The sequence below is a fragment of the Elgaria multicarinata genome, chromosome 1, assembly GCF_023053635.1.
Source record: "Elgaria multicarinata webbii isolate HBS135686 ecotype San Diego chromosome 1, rElgMul1.1.pri, whole genome shotgun sequence".
Classification (NCBI taxonomy): Eukaryota; Metazoa; Chordata; class Lepidosauria; order Squamata; family Anguidae; genus Elgaria; species Elgaria multicarinata.
The window spans coordinates 219541453-219560189 of NC_086171.1; the positions used below are offsets into that span (position 1 = coordinate 219541453).

The window sequence follows — 18737 nt, forward strand, 5'->3', positions numbered from 1 at the left end:
CGTGGCGCGTCTCCTCTGCTCACAGGCTCTAGAAGACCCCGAAGGGTCCGGTGAGCGCCGCCCCCGCCGCCGCCGCAGCAGGAGGCTCCAGCCGCCCCCTCTCCCTCCCCGCCCCTCTCCCCGCCCCTGGGCGTGTCCGCCGCCGCTGCCGCTTGGGCGCCGGAAGTGCGGCTGTGGCTGCGCCCGGGGTCTCCGCGGCTGGCCCGGGCTTCCCCCCTCCGCGGGCGGCGATGGCGGCTCCGGACCCGGCTGGGGCGTCGGTGCTGCGGGGTCTGCGGGAGCGGCTGGGCGCGGCGCTGTCCGACCTGCGAGGTGCGCGCGGCCTTCGCGGCGGGCGGGGCCAAGGCCGGAGGCTGGCGCTCTGCACGTGCTCAGGGACACGTTTCTCTTGCAGGCGGCGAGGCACGAGAAGGCGGCGGCGGCTTCGAGCCGGGACGCTTCTGGGACGCCCTCGGTACGTGAGGCGAGCAGACCCAGGCCCTCCCCGCCCTCGCCCCGACTAAGGCGCTGGGGAGGGGGCTGAACACTCCGAGGACCCCCGTCCTCCGCCGCGGGGAAAGCGGCGGCCCGCGCGCGCCCCCTCTCTGCTTGGCTTAAGGGGGGGCTCTGGTGGGGGGATCCTGCTGCGCGCCTCCCCCCCCCCGCCGCTCTACTGGGCCACCCACCGCCTGGCCCTGGACCCACCAGCAGGATCTGGGGCTGAGCTGCCCCTTCCCTTCCTCCCACGCGTGCACCCCCCAGCAGAGAGGGCCTCCTCCAGCGTGGCCCCGGCTCACCCCTCCGCCGGCCCTGCTTCTTTCCCTGCAGCACAGGCATCCAAGGCCGTCTCCCAGGAAGCCACGAAGCTGAGCCTGGCCTTCTCCAGGCCGCCGCCGCCGACTCTAGAGGTGGGTGAGGAGACCGTGGGTGTGGGTCTTCCAGGAAGCCTCAGGGGCCCCCTGCTGCCCTCAACCCCTCCCCCCAAGTGCCGGGCCTTTGCCCTTTCTGGTTTTCTCTGAACAATACCTGGGAGGGCACCCGGGTGTGTGTGTGTGCGCGTGCTTGTGGCATCTGTGGGAAGGGAGGCCGAGAGCCGTGGGTGCGTGCGCACGTGTGTTCCTGTTGTTATTATTATTATTATTATTTATTTATATAGCACCATTAATGCTGCCGGGTGGTGAACTTGGAGGCCCGCCTCCTTTTGGGGTTCAGGGGCACGGCAGGCGTAGGCATTTATTTAATTATTTATTTCATTTTTAGACCGCCCAATAGCTGAAGCTCTCTGGGCAGTTCTCAAAAATTAAAATCATGAAGAGCATAGAAACAACCAACAATCTAAAATCACAAATACAAAATACAATATAAAAAGCACAACCAGGACAAAACCACACAGCAAAAATTGATATAGGTTAAAATATGGAATGAAAACAGCAAAGTTTAAATTTAAGTTAATAGGGGTTAGGGTTAGGGTCTGCTCTCCTCTCGTACCGAGGGCATCCCAGAAGCGTCCCGGCTCAAAGCTGCTACTGCCTTCTCAGGCCTTGTCGGCTTTCCTGATTGGGCCCCCCGTTCAACTCTTGGGGTCCCCATTGATTGGGGCAAATGAGGAGCTGGCTGCCCACATGAGCCTCGCTGGTGGTCCTCTGATTCGTGCCAAGCGCTGCCCCGTTGCCACTGGCCGGCCGAGTTTCTGCCGGCCTCTGCTTGGACCCCGCCGTGCCACGAAGCGGACGTCCTGCTGCCCAGAAAGGGCCAGTCGTGGCTGTGGCCGCCCCGGCAGAAGCCAGACCTGACCGTGGGCGGGGTTCCTCCACAGGAGCACGAACGGCTGGCGGGAGGAGTCCACGGCGCGGTGCTGGCGGCTGCCTCGCTGTATTATCAGCTCCCCAAAGGTCAAGGTGAGGAGGAGGAGGAGGAGGAGGAGGAGGAGCCCTCTCAGGTGCTGCAGCCCGGAGCGAGCGTGTGAGCAGAAGAGCGCTGGGCCGAGCTCCTCCGCCTTCTGCCAAGCAAGCGCTGTCCTTTCCGGGGAGGCTGCCCTCCTCTGGGCCTGTCCGGATTATTCTAGAATGGGGTGAGGCTGTATGTGGGGCCAGAGGAGGGGCTGACGGAGGGAGGGCTGACGCTGGCCCCTTTGCCTCTCCTAGGGACCACCCTGCGCAAAGCCGTGCGGGACGCCACGGTCGAAGTGGTGGAGGGCATGATCCAGCTTACAGAGGTGGTCCTTCGCACCCCGCAGCAGAGGTGAGGGTCCGCGGCTGCGGTTTCTACAGCAAAGGACGCCAACTGGGTAGATTGGGTAGATTCCAGTGAACCGTGGGGGCCGGGATGGACGCATACACACAGAGGGCTCCGTCAGCCCCACCGTCTGTCAGCGTTTGCCGACTGAGGGCGGAGGTTTATGGCTGCCCCATGTCAAGCGTGGGGCCTGAGCCAGAGAGACTGCAGCTGAGATCCCTCAGTTGCCTGGGACGCCGGCAGAGTTGAGTTGCCCAGCCCTGGACCACCGGGTCGGGCTTCTCGATACAGGCAGAGTGGGGGTCGCAGTCCAAGGGGCCTCGGTTCAGCAGAGAGTCTAGACCTACGGAGAGCGTGATGGGCTGAGCCCTGGGGAGGGCAGGCTGATTGCAGCGCCTTCCCTGGGCTGCTCAGGGCCTTTTCACCCTGAGCAGCCTGACGCCAGGTGCTGGCCATCAGCCCCGTAGCTGCAGAGCTCTGGCTGCCTGCCCATGCTGATCCCTCGCTCTCCTGAGCCTGTGCTCCGCTGGGGCTGGAGGAGGAGCCTTGCGGTCCCCGTCCTCACTGCTGCAGGGGCTTCAGCCGGGTCTTGCCTGTCCCCTGAGAGTAAGGGCCCTCATCCTACCTTGCTGCTAGTCCCATCTGCTGGAGCATGCCCTTCCCCCTCCGATGATGAAGGGTCTGGGGGAGGCCTGGCAGGTGAGGGGTCTGGGGGAGCCTGGCCCCGTCAGGGGTGCGCTTGCTGGCTGAGGATCCGCTGCTCTTTCCCTTGCAGCCTATCTCAGGAGCAGCTCATCTCAACCGGAGGCGTGTGGGAGGCGTGTGACCGAGTCCCTTGCCTGCCGCGAGGTGAGTGATGTTTGCAGGCAGGATGGAGGCGGGGGCCGTCCCCAAAGGCCAGAAGGAGGCAGGTACCTCTGAGCAGGCCCTGAGTGCAGGCCGAGGAACGGGCACAGGGTGGGGGCTGGCAGGGCAGGGCAGGGCAGGGCTGTTGTTGCTGCCCCCGCCGGCATAGAATCATAGAATAGTAGAGTTGGAAGGGGCCTACAAGGCCATCGAGTCCATGGCCTCTGCTCGTCTTCTTTCCGCACAGATAACCAGGCGGCGGCTGCTTTGGCCATTTCCTCCTGCCTGGGGGTCGTCAGAGATGCGCTGGAGGAGATGGAACAGGTGGGGCAAGGCGGGAGCTGCTTGCTGAGGGCGGGGGCGGGGGCGGGGGTGGGGCGCCCTACGCCTGGGCCCATTGCAGGAGAGCGGGGGCATTAGCCCAGGGCTCCCCGAAAAATCCGGCTTCTGCGCTTGGAGTAGTTCAGTAGACCAGATGTTTGCCAAATGGGGGCCAGAGAGGGGAGCGAAGGATTGGAGGAAACACGACTTAACCCAAATGGTAGGGTGACCTTAAGGAAAGGAGGGCAGGGCTCCTGCAGCTTTAACTGTTGTGACGAAGAGGGAATTTCATCCGTTGCTGCCAGCATGCAAATGACATCCGCTGAAATCCCCTTTTCCATGCAACTGTGAAAGCTGCAGGAGCCCTGCTCTCTTTTGTATCTGGTCACTCTAGCTATACTAGAGTGGGTGAAGAGCTTTCGCTGTTGTGATGATGAAGGGATTTCAGCAGGTGTTGCCTGCATGTGAATGATATCTGAAATCCCCTTTTCCGTGCAACTGTGAAAGATACGAGGGCCGTGTTCTCCTTCCCTTATGGTCACCCTACCATTTGTGTTAAGTTGTGTTTTCATAGAATCATAGAATAGCGGAGTTGGAAGGGGCCTACAAGGCCATTGAGTCCAGCCCCCTGCTCAATGCAGGAATCCACCCTAGTTCCTGACCTTCAGTTGAGTTTTCCTGTGTGACGGTTGCATTGCAAATGTTGTATTTATGACCAGGAGCTTCCTCTGCGGGGGCTGTGTTAGACGTAGATGGATCTGAGGTGTGGGTGGGGGGAGCTGGTCGCAAGGGGCCCTGCTCTGTCCCCACCCCACCCCCTCACCCGCTCTTGGATGCACGAGGCCCAGGCCCTTCTGCTGCGGGGCTTTATCTTTCAACGGCCTGAGAAGGGATCCAGAAAGACACCGATTCCTGCCCAGAGCTCCCTCCGGCGCTCCCCAGCTGCAGCCTGGGCCCGGCCCCTTCTGCTCGCTCCCCCCCCCCCCCGCCTGTCTTCCCCCGCTATCAGTTGTGCAGCTGGCAGGCAGGCAGGCAGGGTGTCTGCTGGCCAGAGAGATCCTTGGGTAGGTCCTGCAGGGGCAGATCTCGGGCTGGGCCCTCCCTGGGGATAGGAACGCCAGTTCCTCGGTCGGGGGGGGGGCAATTCGTGGCCCTGCAGACGTTCGGGCCTCCAGCTCCCCTCAGCCCTCTCCCTTGGCTGTGCTGGAGCCATCTGGAGGGCTACGGGGGGCCCACGTGCGGCTAGAGCTGCACGCACCATTTCTTAGGGTGTCCAGTGTGGTGTGATGTGGCCATCAGGCCCTTTCGTGCCCCCTCCCTCCCGGCATCCCCTCCACCCACCCACCCACCCGCATAGAGCCCTGCTGCTGAGCCTGGCAGCTGGGACTCCCGGTCCAGCCTTCATTGCGTGAGCCCCCCCGCCGTTCCTCAGCCCCTTCCCCCCCCCCCTCCGGCCCTTCTGGGTGCTCTGCTCCTGCCTTCACTCTCTGGGCCGGGCCTGACAGCGTGTCTCTTTGTGCACAGGCGCAAGCGGAAGGGGGCGACCCCTACGGCGACGTGCTCGAGGACGAAGACTTGGGCTCCCGGGGAAACCAGGACGTCTACTGGTCGGAGGCTGACCGGCAGCTGCTGGGCCCTTGCCTGGGCCTGGTGAAGGCTGCTAAAGCTTGCCTGAAGAAGCTGCTGGGGGCGGTGAGAGCCCACGGCAAGGTGGACACGGCGGAGCAGGTGGCTCAGCTGGACGACCTCGCCGACCTCGCTGGGGATGTCAGCCCAAGGTGCCGCCGCCGCCTGAGCCCTTTGGAGGAGTTGGCGGGAAGGGAGTGGGGAGAGCTCCCAAGGACTGGAGGAGGAGGGCGGCTCCCACTCGGAGGGAGGGGAAAGCCTCCTCAACATTTGGGAGAACGTCCCGATGGGACCTGTTGTTCCACGGTGGAAAGTGGTGGGGCTCCCTTTTGTTGGAGGTTTTAAGGGGAGGGGGGGAGCTGCAGTGGTGGGTTTCCTGCATTGGCAGCAGAGGGTGGACTAGATGGCCTTTGAGACCCCTGCCTGCTCTGCTCCTAGGTAGTGGAGCAAGGAAAGTCACAAGCGTGAGAAATCTTGCCTCCCTCCTCGAGGGCTTCAGGGCGGGGCACATGCCCCTCCCCCCCCACGCGCTTCCCTGAACCAGCCAGTGTTTTGGGGGCTGCCGGGATTTGCTCTCTGCTCCCCCACGTGGCCCCTTTTGGTGCTTCCAGCAGGTCGCCCGGCCCCCCTGACCCTCTGCCTGTGTTTTCTCGTTCTGTAGCGTGGATGAGTTGGTGCTGAGCACCTACCCCCCTGTGAACCAGCTGGCTCTGCGGCTGAACGTGAGTACCCCGCTTGCCACAGGAGATCCGGGGGCCCTTTGAGCTCCCTGCTCGCTCCGAGGCTGCTCCCCGCCCTTCACCCCCGGCTGTTGAGGCACCCTGTGGGACAGAAGGAGCGGAGGTCGGAGAGACGTTCCCACCCGGGCCGTGGCAGCGGAAGAACGGCCTCCTCGCTCCTGGTTCTGGCAGGGTGATGCAGGCCAGAGGAACGTGGAGGGGACGTGCTGGGACACTGAGAGATCGGCCCGCCTACCCCCGGCGAGTGGGAGGCAGCGGGTGGCATTTCTCCTGCGGCCATTGCCACTGCCACTGCCTCGCTGGGCTGTGGTAAGAAGCGGGGTGGGGGGAGTCCTGGCTCCGCAGAGAGGGCCCCAGGGAGGATGGAGCTGCCCCCTGCCAGCCGCCTGCCAGCTCCTCAAGGGCCTGGGCGCCACGTCCCTCCCTCCCCGCCTCCCCCTGCAAAAGCAGTTACGGTTCCTCTTCACGGGAGCAAGCGAGGGTCCACGGATGGTGGCGGCAGCTGTTCTGTGCCACCCGGTTGAAGCCCAGAGGGGAGATGCCCGGAGGGAGCGCGTGCGTAGCTGCTGCTGCTGCTGTGGGTTTGGGGAAGGGCGCTTTGGGCTCTGCGCTCAGCCACCCTGGTTTCTCTCTAGGCCGCAAAGCTGGCTTCCGTGTTGAAGAAGATGCTGGAAATCACCCGGTGAGTGAGGGAATGAGCGGGAGGCCTTGCCTTGGGGGTGGGGGGGTGGGGAGGGGGCTTGCCCTGCCCGGGGGTTCAGCCAGGACCCACGCTACTGGCAGGCCTGGCTGCAAGGGGCTTCCTCTCGGCCCAGGGTTGCTTTGCAGGGGTGGGGGAGCGGAACATCCCTTTGGCCAGGGCCCGGCGTCCTCAACTGCTGGGGAGGGCCCCCCGCCAGCCCCCTCGTTGCCGTTCTGAAGACCCTCCCTCCCTCCCTCCTGCACAGGGCCAGCCACGCCTGTCCTCCGTCGGAAGAGAGCTGGGTGCAGTTCCTGGACGGGGCAGTCAACCACAACATGGACAAGATCAAGGGCTTCACCCAGCGGCTGCTTTGAGGGACGCGGCTGGTGACGGGGAGGAAGGCCCACGGGCCGGCTCTGCTGGACCAGCTGGTCACGCTGGCTTCTGGGGCTGCCGGGCTGCCTGTGGAAGAGGGAGGGGCCTCTCCAGAAGCACAGGGGGGAGGGGACGATGACAGCACTCCCGTGCGGAGAAGTGGCTGCTGGGCTCTTGCCCACTGGGGAGGGAAGGCAATAAAGCACCTCGTTGGCCTTGATTCGGCGCAAGATGAAGGCTTCTGTGTCGTTCCTCTGGGGAGGCAAAGTCCCTGCCCCAAGGAGTGTGCAGTGGGGGAAATGGGGGCTGCCGCTCAGCGGGTGGAAGCCCTGCTTTGCCTGCACAAGGTCCGCGCTTCTCGCATGCCAGCGTCTCCAGGTAGGGCTGGCAGAGACAGACACCCCCCCTTGGATCCCTGCAGTTGCTGCCAGTCAGTGCTGGGAATACGTGGGTGAGTTGGGCCAAGGCCGGTCTGGCCCTGCCTCAGGCAGCGTCCGGCATGGGAAGCGACAGGTGGGCAAGAGGCCGCGCTTCCGGTGGCACGGGCTTCAACTGAGTGACTGGAGGCCACGTCCTGCCTCTCGGCCCCTGCACCCACCTCCCAGCCACCAGAGAGCTCACCCGAAGCACATGTCCCCCTCGGCTTTGCCCCCCCCAACACCCCCCCCCCCCGCCAGCATTGGGCAGGTGAACAGAGATGAGCCCCAGCCGAGGGTGCCGGCACATGCTTTTAATGGCGCGCCTGTGGTGCCGCTTCTGCCTTCCTGGGAGGGGGGGGCGACGGGCGGAGCTCTAAGCTGTCGTGACCTCCATGGTGGTGTGAGCCGTGAGGGGCTGCAGCAGGCGGCTCTCCAGGCGCACCGTGAGCCTCCGGGAACCCTCCTGGGTGGGTGTGAAGGGGATGCGGAGGTGCAAGGTGCCGCCAGCTGGGATGGGCCCCGGCCTGGAAGCACAAGAGGGGTGGGGGGGAGGGGTTATGTGCTAAAGGAGGCCGCCTAGTCAGGAACCAGTGGTCGAATGGAGGGGGGGGGAGGCCCAGGAGGACCGGGAGCGGCTGTACTCCCAGCAGGGCCCTTCGCATCCCGCCCCCTGCCCCTGGGCCGCTCTGTGAGCGCAGCCTTGGCCAGCGCTTTGCAGTTCAGCGGAGCCCCCCCCCCCCCCCGAGTGCCTTTCCTCTGCCCCCAATGCTGACAACCCAAAGGGTCCAAGGAAGCATCTCCTGTCAGGGATGCTTTAGGGTGGATTCCTGCATTGAGCAGGGGGTTGGACTCGATGGCCTTGCAGGCCCCTTCCAACTCTGCTATTCCGTGATTCTAAGAGGACAACGCGCACACTGGAGGGAGCAGACCAACTCCAGAGCAGAGCCGTCCCCCTCCCTCCCTCTCACCTGTATCGCCTCTCCTTGTACACAAGCCCCCGGCCCGACACGGAGACGATGCAGCCCACCAGGGCCTCGGGCAGCGGGTTGCTCAGCCGCATCTCGGCTTCCGCCTGGTGGAACTGGACCACGCGGCCTGGGACCTTTGTGGGGAAAACAGAGCAGCTCTTGCTGGTGCTGAGCACAGCCAGGGCCTCTTGGGGTCCAGTGTGGGGGGCGGGTGCAGGCCTCGTTGGACCTTTTGGGCTGGTGCGTGTGAGTGTGTGTATGCGCGTGTGAGGGGGGGCTTCCCTGCTCCACATCCAGCCCCTCGTCTGTCGAGCAAGGCCCCACCTTGGCTGGGCTGCTGGCATGAGGCTCATTTGGGGAGAGGGCGCCCCTGCTCCGCTCCCCTCCCCTCCCTCCCTCCCTCCCTCCCTCCCTCCCAGTGGGTCTCTGGGTCCCAGCTGACCTGGAGCGTGAGTTCTGGAGCACTGAGGTGGATCTCCTGGCAGGCCAGGCGGGCTGGGCCAGGCACGGCCGCCTCTCTCAGCAAGGCCGTGAGCTGCAGCAAGAGCCCGCTGGTCAGCGCCGGGCCGTACTCTGCGTAAGGCAGCGTGGTGCTCAACACTTGCTCTGGAAGACAACGCCGGGGAGGGCCGTGACGCAGGCAGCCGAGCAAGGGCTGAGCTGAGCAAGGGCTGAGCAAGGGTGGAGGGACCGGGTTGGGGGGCAGGGAGAGCAAGCAAGCAAGGCGAGGGGGCTTTGCTTTGCCTCCGGCTTTGCAGCCCTTTCTCCTCACCAGAAGTATAAGGAGGCAGTGGGCCTGGGGCAATTATAGGAGCGACGATGGGAACGTCAGGAGCTGCCTTAGGCCCATCCAGCCCAGTGTTGCCAACGGGGACTGGCAGCCGTGCCTCTCCGGGCTTTCCGGTGGGAAGTCTTTCCCTGCTCTTCCTGGAGATGCAGAAGGCGATCAAACCGGAGACCTCCTGTATGCAAGGCGGGGGCTTTCCCACTCAGCTACGCCCCCCCCACGCCCCACGCCTTTTGATCTGGCCCTGTCACCTGTGAGGGCAGGGAATCCTGCTTGCTGTTGGAGGAATAGAAGTTTGGGGTCATAATTAATAATCCTTTGAGTCTGTATTAAACTAGTTCCCCCCTCCAATCTGTTTCCACATTTCACCACCGTGGCCCATTTTTGCCCAACCTCGTCCGTCTTGCCCGGAGCAGGAGGAAGGCCACGGCCTGTTTGTCTCTTGGCGTTCATTTCTGTATCTCAGCTCCTTGCAGAGGCTGGGCTTCTTGGGCCTTTGAATACTAAAGCATTCATCTACGCCAGAGGCTGGGAGAGACGGCAGCCAGGGCGGCCTGCCTGCCTGGTCTTTGGAGGTCGGCCCAGGCCAACAGCGCCCATCCTGCCCTCCCAAGGTGTTGGACTACCACTCCTGTGCCCGGGGTTTCTCACTGAGCCCTGTGGGTTGTGAATTCAGGGCGCTGCTCCCTGTGCCAGGCGGGTCTGGACAGCCAGTGTACCTCTAGCTGGAGGCCAGGTGAGGTTGGGTGGGTTGGTTGTGCTTTCTTGCATGTGTGTGTAGGGGGGGGGGGAGACAGAACCGCCTCCCGTGGCAGCCCTGGCAGAGGGCCCCCCCCCAAGAGCAGTGGAGCTGGCGTGGCGTCCCCGTGGGCCGTGCCACTGCCTCCGCTTACCGTGGCCGCCTGGGAGGGAGAACTGGAACTCCTCCTTCCAGAACTGGGCCAGGGGTTTTCCGTCGTATTGCAAGGGCTGAGCCCCCAGCACCAGCTGCAGGCACTTCTCCTGGCCAGCCCGGTTCGCCACGGCCACAGCCACCTGCGCATCCTGCCCCAACGGCAGGGGGCTCCGGGCCTGGAGGCGGGCAAAGAACAGCGGCTCCTTCTCTTCCTGGGCCAGAGGGGGGGTCGAGTTACCACCACCACCGTCGCAGGCGCTCCGTCCGCTGAGCTGCTCCAACTCTGGGCACGCTTTCCTGAGCACGGCTGCCTCCTTGGCGGAACCTGTGGGCCAAGGGAGGGCGAGGGAGGGCCATGCTTCAGCACTGGCTCCTGCCAAGGTAGCCCCTGCGTCCGCCTGGTCAACATGATTCTGCCCTGCCCTGTGTGGCTGGAGGATTCCAGGGGAAGGACCTCCACCCCACCCCACCCGAGGAGGGCTCCCCTGCCCAAACTCTAGGCCCCAGCCGTTGGCCTCCTGGCCAGTGTGTGGTGGGGGGTGGGAGCAAGCGCTTGTCCTTGCAGCCCTTTTACCTTCAGGGTGCTTGTAGTCGCGAGTGACGTCCTCGCAGCGCTCCGTGCCCACTCCCTTGGTGCTCAGGTTGTTGCCGACATACTTAAAGGCACAAAAGGCTCGTTCCAAGTCTCCGTTTTCCCGGCGTGTCCAAGCTGTGGCCCTGGCATTGGTGGCCGCAAAGAAGGTGGCCACATCGTAGAGCAGGTCCACACGACCCTCTTTGATGGCCCGGACTGGGGCTGGCCCACAGCAGCGGGGCCCTGTGGGGAGGAGCCCAGGGGCCCGTTCAGGGAGAAGCCGATTCCCGCCCCTGCCTCCCACCCCCATGCACAGACATTTCTCAGCCCCTTCGGAGCAGGGCGTGGCTGTGGCTGTGCCTGGCCCTGCCCTGCCCTGCCCTGCCCTGCCGGAGGGCAGAAGGCCCACCTGGCTCAGCAGCAAGGGCAGAAGGCCCACCTAGCTCAGCGTGCCACTGACCAGGCAGACTCCACAGGGGCAACGGCCAGGCACTGGACCTGGCTGGTTGGTCCACCGAGTTCACCACCAAGTTCAGATCCCGGCACCGGCTCAAGGCAGGAGACGGCCAAAAGGCCATTATCTGCTCCCTCAGCCCCCCACGCCACCTGCCACGGGTGAGGGCTACCGCTCCCTCCTCTCCCCGTGGTACATACCACTGCCCCCTACTTGAGGGGTGGGGTCCAGAGCTTGCCATCCACCATAGCCCGGCGGCAGGTCGCCACGGGCCATCCAGCATTCATTCCAGGCGTGGAAAGGCCTGCGGAAGGGAAAGGGTGGGTGGGTGGAGGAAGGGGTGGCATGAATTATTATTATTATTATTATTATTATTATTATTATTATTATTATTATTATTATTTATTTATATAGCACCATCAATGTACATGGTGCTGTACAAAGTAAAACAGTAAATAGCAAGACCCTGCCGCATAGGCTTACAATCTAATAAAATCATAGTAGAACAATAAGGAGGGGAAGAGAATGCAAACAGGTACAGGGTAGGGTAAACAGGCACTGGGTAGGGTAAAACTAACAGTATAAAGTCAGAACAAAATCAAGTTTTAAAAGCTTTAGGAAAAAGAAAAGTTTTTAGCTGAGCTTTAAAAGCTGCGATTGAACTTGTAGTTCTCAAATGTTCTGGCAGAGCATTCCAGGCGTAAGGGGCAGCAGAAGAAAATGGACGAAGCCGAGCAAGGGAAGTAGAGGCCCTTGGGCAGGCGAGAAACATGGCATTAGAGGAGCGAAGAGCACGAGTGGGGCAATAGTGTGAGATGAGAGAGGAGAGATAGGAAGGAGCTAGACAGTGAAAAGCTTTGAAGGTCAACAGGAGAAGTTTATATTGGATTCTGAAGTGAATTGGAAGCCAATGAAGAGATTTCAGAAGTGGAGTAACATGGTCAGAGTGGCGAGCCAAGAAGATGATCTTAGCAGCAGAGTGGTGGACCGAGACCAACGGACTGATGTGAGAAGAAGGAAGGCCAGAGAGAAGAAGGTTGCAGTAGTCCAGCCGAGAGATAACCAGTGCATGAACAAGCGTCTTGGCAGAAGAGACAGACAAAAATGATCGAATCTTGGCAATATTATACAGGAAAAAATGACAGGATTTAGCTACTGCCTCAATATGAGGAATAAAGGAGAGCGAGGAATCAAATATAAAGCCAAGACTACGAGCTTCCTTGACCGGAGTAAGCGTAACATCATTGACAGTAAGAGAGAATGAGAGATGAGGAGAAGGTTTAGGAGGAAAAACAAGCAATTCAGTCTTTGCCATATTAAGTTTCAAACGACGATGAAGCAGCCAAGCTGAGATATCTGAAAGACATGCCGAGATACGATCGTGAACATAAGGAGAAAGTTCCGGAGATGAAAGATATAATTGAGTATCATCGGCGGCTGTCCCCCCCCCCCCTGCACACACAGCCCAACTGGGGGCTCCAGTGCCTCACCAGATGGTGGCCTCGGTGTGGCCAGGGATCAGCGCGCCGCTTTCATCAAAGTACTCGTCCACTTGCAGGTTGCCGGCCGTGTCCTGGGCCCAGGCAAAGCCGCTGACCACCCGTGTAGGGATGCCCAGGCTCCTCAGCACTGTTGGGAGAGAGGCACGGGGGGGGGGAGGGTGTTGAGAGGCTGGGCAAGGATCCAGGGAAGGCAAGAGCAGGAGGGAGGAGTCTTTCCTGCATCGCTAGACACCCCCACCCCACCCCACCCCTGTTGGTAGCTGGAGCGTTCTGGGCAGTTCACAAAAGAAAGGGTGAAGTGTGCACAATCCAGCAGGCAAAAAGGGCCTCGGAATGAAACCCACTGCAGAGGAAGGCCAGGCGCCGTGCAAGGAGGATCCGTGCGCCTTGGGAATGGAGGCAAGGAGATGCCAGGCTAGGCTCTGTGATCCTCTCTGTAGACGCAAACTGGGGGTCATCTCCACCTCCTCTCCCCACTACCCCACCCCTCAAGCCCAGCCCTTGGTCCATCTAGCCCAGCATGGTCAACACTGACTGGCAGTAGAAGCTTTCCTCGTCCTACCTGGAGATGCTGCAACCACGGGGGATTGTCACTGGGACCTCCTGCAAGCCCAGCAGGGGCCATTGAGCCATAGCCCCTCCTCGGAAGGCTCAGGACCTGCCCGCCCTGCCATTGGCTCCGCCCAGGGCCCTTTGCAGCAGTGTCCCATGGATGGGCCACGCCACGCTCCAGGGCAAATGGGTGGGCCTGTAGAGTGGGCTGCCCGACATGTGCTCAGGTGCTTCCTGTCAAACTGGGCAAAAGAACCTATCCAGGCTTGCAAGGGATCCCTGCTGCTGCTGCCACCCTATTCTAGAGTAATGAAGGAGCTAGCGGAAGAACTCTCAAAACCTTTGTCTATTATCTTTGCAAAATCATGGAAGACGGGTGAGGTGCCGGACGACTGGAGGAGGGCTAACGTTGTCCCTATCTTCAAAAAGGGCAAAAAGGAGGAACTTGGGAACTACAGACCAGTCAGTCTGGCATCCATCCCTGGGAAAATTCTGGAGCAGATTATAAAGAAGTCAATCTGTAAACACCTTGAAATCAATACGGTGATCACTAGAAGCCAACATGGATTTGTCAAGAACAAGGACTCGATGGCCTTGTAGGCCCCTTCCAGCTCTGCTATTCTATGATTCTATGATTCTATCCTCACTCCACCAGCGCTGCCTCCATTGCGGAGAGAGACCCAGCTAGAATCATAGAACCACAGAATCATAGAATAGCAGAGTTGGAAGGGACCTACAAGGCCATACAGTCCAACCCCCTGCTCAATGCAGGAATCCACCCTAAAGCATCCCTGACAGATGGTTGTCCAGCTGCCTCTTGAAGGCTTCTAGGGTGGGAGAGCCCACAACCTCACCAGGCAACTGGTTCCATTGTCATACTGCTCTAACAGTCAGGAAGTTTTTCCTGATGTCCAGCTGGAATCTGGCTTCCTTTAACTTGAGCCCGTTATTCCGTGTCCTGCACTCTGGGAGGATCGAGAAGAGATCCTGGCCCTCCTCTGGGTGACAACCTTTTAAGTATTTGAAGAGCGCTATCATGTCTCCCCTCAATCTTCTCCTCTCCAGGCTAAACATGCCCAGATCTTTCAGTCTCTCTGAGTGTTTTATTTCATTAGGGGTTGGGGGGGAAATCACGTGAGGTCCTGGTTCCTCTCTATTCGGCCCTGGTCAGGCCTCATCTAGAGTATTGCATCCAGTTCTGGGCTCCACAATTCAAGAAGGACGCAGACAAGCTGGAGCGTGTTCAGAGGAGGGCAACCAGGATGATCAGGGGTCTGGAAACACTTTTTCCAGCAGGGTCGTAGAGGGTGGATATCTCAGGCGTGGCTGCTGCCACCGCCTCCACCCCAGCCTTGGCCTGATGGTCCTGCAGTCCCCTCTCTGGTGCTAAGGAGCAGGAGCTGCCACTGCTGCATGTCAGGCAGGGCAGCACCAGACCCTGCGTGTGCCTGCAACCAACCATTCCCGAACTGAGATGCCTGCTGCTGAATTTCAACCCCCCCCCCCTGCACACACTGCCCTTGCTCGGCTGTTCCTCGCCCTGCTCCTGCCACTGTTCTCCTCAGTCCTCTTTTGGGAGCCCCGTGGTTGGCTCTTTGCCAGTGGCGGGGCCCGTGGGGTTCGGCTCCGGCTGTCCTGTGGCCTTGAATGGGTGTCGGATGCTGTACCTGAGCACAGGACGGCGGCAAACACCCAGCACTGCCCGTAGCGAACAGGCTGGCCCTGGGCTGCCAGCCACTGGCGCAGGATGGGGGCGCTGCCTGGCCACTTGAAAGGGGGGGTCCCATCACTGTACTGCCCCGTCCAACGTCCCTCCAGGATGGCTCGGTGTGTCTTGCTGTTTATCTGCAGCGAGTGGAGAAGGGGCCGTGCTTAGAGGACAGGCCAGCTGGCTCACTCCACCCCACCCCCCGCCCCCACCCCTTTGCCCTGTCAAGCCCAGTCCCCAGTGCTGGGGAGGGCTGCTAGCGCCCAATCCCGGGGGCTGAGGGTTCCTGGGCATGTGCAGCTGGCACCAAGGGAGCCCGACCTGCATTCGGGGGGGGGGGGATTCCCCGGGCAGGCGTGCCTGCCTTGTGCTGCGCCTTACCATGGCATTGGCCAGGCGGCAGACATGGAGGGGGCTGCTGCGCTGAGCACAGGTCGCATCCTGCAGCCAGAGCAGGCTCATCTCAAGCAGGGCCAAGCTGATGTGGACAAGATCCTCTTCCAACTGAGAAGAAAGAACCCACGTTCTAAGCCAGAACAGGAATCCCCCACACACCTCAGCCTGCCGATGCCCCCAATGCCAGGGGGATGCTCTAGGATGCCAGCTGGGTGTGTGCGCCCCCCCCGCCCCCCCTGGAGCTGTCAGAACTTTCTCACCTGGCCAAAGTCCCACGGCTGCTGCTGGGGAGCGTCCTGCAGCCCCCAGTAGATGGTGCCCTCCTGATTGAGGACGTACTCCTGCCGCTGGGCCTCATTGGCCAGGAACACGCCGTCGTCTGGCAGAGAAGGCAGAGAGACAGCAGTCTCAGGGCATGGCCTGGGGTGGGGGAGGCTTCCGCTGGGCTCCCCTATTGCCAGCTGCTCTTTCTCAGTTCGGGGTGGGTGGGGCTTCTCCCTCCCAGCCTTTACACTGACAAGGCAGGGGAGGGAGTCTCTCTCTCCCCCCACCCCCAGCCCAATCCCTGGCTTGGTCACCTACCACGGCACCAGGGGTTGAAGAGCAGCGTGAAAGTGCCCAGGGGGTGCTGAGCCCCTTGGCCCTGGCCTGAGTCCTGCAGCAGCAGGGTGTAGTGACCGATGGCGGCGTTGGCTGGGGGGGTCACCACCAGCGTCCAGGAAAGGGCGTCTTGGGCTTGCACAGTGGCTTGCCACCCGGACAGGCTGCCCAGCCGGGAGATGGGGAACCGCACCAGGCTCCCGTCCGCCTTGGACGGCCGCTGACCTGGAGAGAGGAAAGCAGGGCAGCTGAAGGGCAGGCAGGCAAGGCGGGTGTTTCCAGCCCAGTGGGCTCGGGCAAGAGGGGCACCGCGAGGCAGGCGGCCTCCCCAGGGCCAGCCCTCCTGTGGGGAGGAGCGAGGCGGCCTCCTCTCCCTCAGGCAGCAGTTTGGGGGTCCCCCAAGAGGGAAGCAGGTCGATAGTGATGCAGTTTCTGGTTCCTGCCTTTTCCCTACCTGTGATGGGGAAGAGCCTCCCGTGGTTCAAAAGAACATGCTTGGCTTTGGGAACGAGGCGACTTGACTTGGGGGTGGACGTGCGGGGCGCGAGGGCATGTGTTGCTCTACCTCAGGTGGCAGAGAGGGGCGGGGGGGGGCATTGCGTCTGGCTGGCTGCTGTTGGGAGGTGGTCCATCTCAGCCATAGGCCAGGGATCCAGGGTCCCATTTCCAAGACGCTCTTGGGGAGCGTGGGGGGGGGGGAATCCCATGGTGGGCGGGGCCAAAGGCAAAAGGGGCAGGGGCAACCCCCCACCCCAGAAACCAGCATATTTGGGGTGACAGCGCTTCCTGCAGAGCCTGAGGAGGGGCGTGGGCAGCCTGTTAGGGTGGGAAAGCACTCCTCATGGAGGCCGCGGGAAGCCACCCAGCCAGAGAAGGGGGCAGGGGGCCTCCTTGGGGTTTGGCCCCGGGACTTGAGGTTCTGCACCCCGCCTTCGACAAGCCCCACTAGAGCCCTGGAAAAGCTAAGCAGGAACGCTAAGAAGGCTGTTCTTACTGTTCACTGTGAAAGGGCAACAGCAGTAAGCCGAATAATGACGCTGTTTTTGCCTCATTTTCCCTGCCTCCTCCAGGAGCACCAGCTGGGGCCCGTCTGGCAGTCCAGCCTTTATTTCCCCATGTCTGGCGCCACATCCCCAAGGAGCCCCGACCCCGGCTGCCTGCTGTGCCACCCTCAGCTGTGTCCTGGTGGCCTCCTCCTCCTCTCCTCAGCCCACCTCTTCCTGCCACCCCCTACCCCCAGGTGCAAATGCTTGGGCCAAAAGCCCTTTGGCGGCCCCCTCTTCGTTTTCTCCGTGTTCGGCTTGGGAGGCCTCCTCGGCCGGAGGTCTTTTCCCCCCTTCCAGCCCGTGCAGAATGAACTGTCCTTTCTGTTGGGGCCCAGTTGCCCCTTTCTGCCCGCTTGTCTTTGGTGCCCCCCTTTCCCCCAGCTCCTGCCTCCCCTCCCCCATCGCAATACAGCCCTTCCTGGACACCCGTGTCTCTCGCACCCGGCCCCCTGTCCCTCTCCCTCCACTGAGCCTCGGCTGCTGTGGCTCTCCTTGTACACTGGCTGTGGGCAGGAAGGCGTGGCCTCCTTTGGCTTCTGTGCAGCACCTGGTGCACTCTGGGGGCCGGCTGAGTGTTGAGCAGGAGCTCCTGGAGTCTCCGGCCGTGTTTCTGCCTGGGACGGTGCCACTCTTCAGCCCTAGGTGGCCCTGATGGCTCCTTCTTTCCTGCCGTCCTTCCGCTGGCTCCCTGCCAGGCTCACCTGTCTGGGCGACCAGTGTGGTTTTGCGCACCTGCCGCAGACCCCCGGGCACCGGGCTGGAGAAGCGCAAGACCAGGGTGAAGTCCTGCCCCCGACGCACCACCAGGCGCTCCATGCTGATGGCCACCGTGCGATGAGCCCGGTTGTTCCTGGCAGCCTGGAAGTCGCAGCTCTTGACCTGCAGGGCTTGAGGCAAGAGAGCGACGGATGGGTCAAGCCCTCCAAGGGTGCGGAAAGGATGCTGCTGCAGCCACCTGCAGACAGCCCGTCCCAGGAATCGGGGCCGGAGAGGTAGAGCTGGTGGTGGTGCAGGCAACGGCAGACTGCAGAAGCCACGTGGCTCCAGCAGCAGCCCAGGCAAGGCCACTTTGACGGGCCACCATATAGCAGCTGCTTTAACAGACCGCCTGGGCCAGCCCTTGATTCGGAGTCACTCTCCTCGGTTCCAAAAGCATCCACTGTCGCCCTTAATAACCCCCAGGAGGAGAAGTAGAACAGGGCAAGGGAGGGGCCCCTGCACAGGCCATATGTCGGGAGTTGGTCCAACCCCCCAACCCCAACCCCTCATAGCAGCTGTGCTCAACCCATTTCAGCAAACGTGGCTCCCAAAGCCCTGGATGGCTGCCCACCACCCCTGCCTCGCTCCACCCCCAGGGAAGGGCCCCCACAACTGCACTTGGGCTCAGCTAGGGAGTGGGGGGCCATCCACCTCTCCCTCCCGGTCACACCCCCTCTCCTCTCCAGCTGCCCCTCCTTCCCTGCCCCCTGCCTTGTCAGGGACCCCCATCACCACCCCACCCTCTCCAGGGGGGCCTCCTGCCTGCACTGCCACGAGGCTCTTGGTCCAGCCTAATGCTCCTCATCTGGAGCTGCTGCCCAGGGCCACCCCAGAGCCGAGGCTTCCTGACGCGGTGGCTGCGGCTGCGAGCAGTGCCAGGGAAGCAGCCCAGGCCCCGTACGGAGGCAGTGCTGGGCCCAGGCAGGGGCGCGTGTGCCAGGCCCAGGCTCCCTTGGCCTGGCTGCCCAGGCCGACTTCTCTCCTCCTCCTGCTCTGCCAAGGGTTTGGCTTGCCTGGGCCCATCCTGGTGGTCTCCTGCCTGCCTCACCTTGCCCCATGTCACCCTTCTGTTGGCCTCGGCTCTTCTTGCCTGCTCGGGGCTGGCTGGCCAGCCAGTGCCTGCTGACTCTGGCTGGCGCCCAGTGCAGCCTCTGCCTTTGGGTGTCAGTCGCCTTCCGAGCCCTGCCTTATCTGGCTGCCAGCTGGGCTGGAGTCACGGGCCGCCCTTATCTGTGAGGGGGTGGCCTGGGAGGCGGCGGTGGCGGGCCCTGCC

General features: G+C 62.4%; 2 protein-coding genes across 2 annotated transcripts; one reads left to right on the top strand and one right to left on the bottom strand.

The window, feature by feature from the left end:
* Positions 1-215: 215 nt before the first annotated feature.
* CCNDBP1 (cyclin D1 binding protein 1) lies at positions 216-7034 on the top strand. The gene is made up of 11 exons (XM_063147533.1): positions 216-312; positions 395-454; positions 808-887; positions 1796-1877; positions 2124-2220; positions 2990-3063; positions 3308-3384; positions 4906-5159; positions 5669-5729; positions 6383-6429; positions 6695-7034. Exons 1-11 carry the CDS (start codon positions 231-233, stop codon positions 6801-6803), a joined length of 1023 nt encoding a protein of 340 aa, XP_063003603.1. The 5' UTR covers positions 216-230; the 3' UTR covers positions 6804-7034.
* Positions 7035-7519: 485 nt separating this feature from the next.
* LOC134413342 (protein 4.2-like) lies at positions 7520-18656 on the bottom strand. Its single transcript, XM_063147526.1, has 13 exons — positions 18513-18656; positions 17407-17592; positions 15642-15884; positions 15320-15438; positions 15045-15167; positions 14623-14800; positions 12392-12530; positions 11102-11205; positions 10448-10690; positions 9872-10198; positions 8634-8797; positions 8192-8325; positions 7520-7747 (listed from the first exon to the last, which is right to left on the bottom strand). The coding sequence occupies exons 1-13, from the start codon at positions 18520-18522 to the stop codon at positions 7597-7599; spliced, it is 2121 nt and encodes a 706-aa protein (XP_063003596.1). The 5' UTR covers positions 18523-18656; the 3' UTR covers positions 7520-7596.
* Between the last annotated feature and the right edge of the window lie 81 nt (positions 18657-18737).

What these genes read in the sequence shown, in the direction of transcription:
- CCNDBP1 (XM_063147533.1), top strand. Translation starts at nt 231, where the DNA reads ATGGCGGCTCCGGACCCGGCTGGGGCGTCGGTGCTGCGGGGTCTGCGG. An exon ending in TCAGCTCCCCAAAGGTCAAG is followed by an intron (nt 1,878 to 2,123) that starts GTGAGGAGGAGG and finishes TGCCTCTCCTAG; the next exon opens with GGACCACCCTGCGCAAAGCC. An exon ending in AGCTGGCTCTGCGGCTGAAC is followed by an intron (nt 5,730 to 6,382) that starts GTGAGTACCCCG and finishes GTTTCTCTCTAG; the next exon opens with GCCGCAAAGCTGGCTTCCGT.
- LOC134413342 (XM_063147526.1), bottom strand. An exon ending in AGCCGTGGGACTTTGGCCAG is followed by an intron (nt 15,168 to 15,319) that starts GTGAGAAAGTTC and finishes CTTTCTTCTCAG; the next exon opens with TTGGAAGAGGATCTTGTCCA. An exon ending in CGACTACAAGCACCCTGAAG is followed by an intron (nt 10,199 to 10,447) that starts GTAAAAGGGCTG and finishes CTTGGCCCACAG; the next exon opens with GTTCCGCCAAGGAGGCAGCC.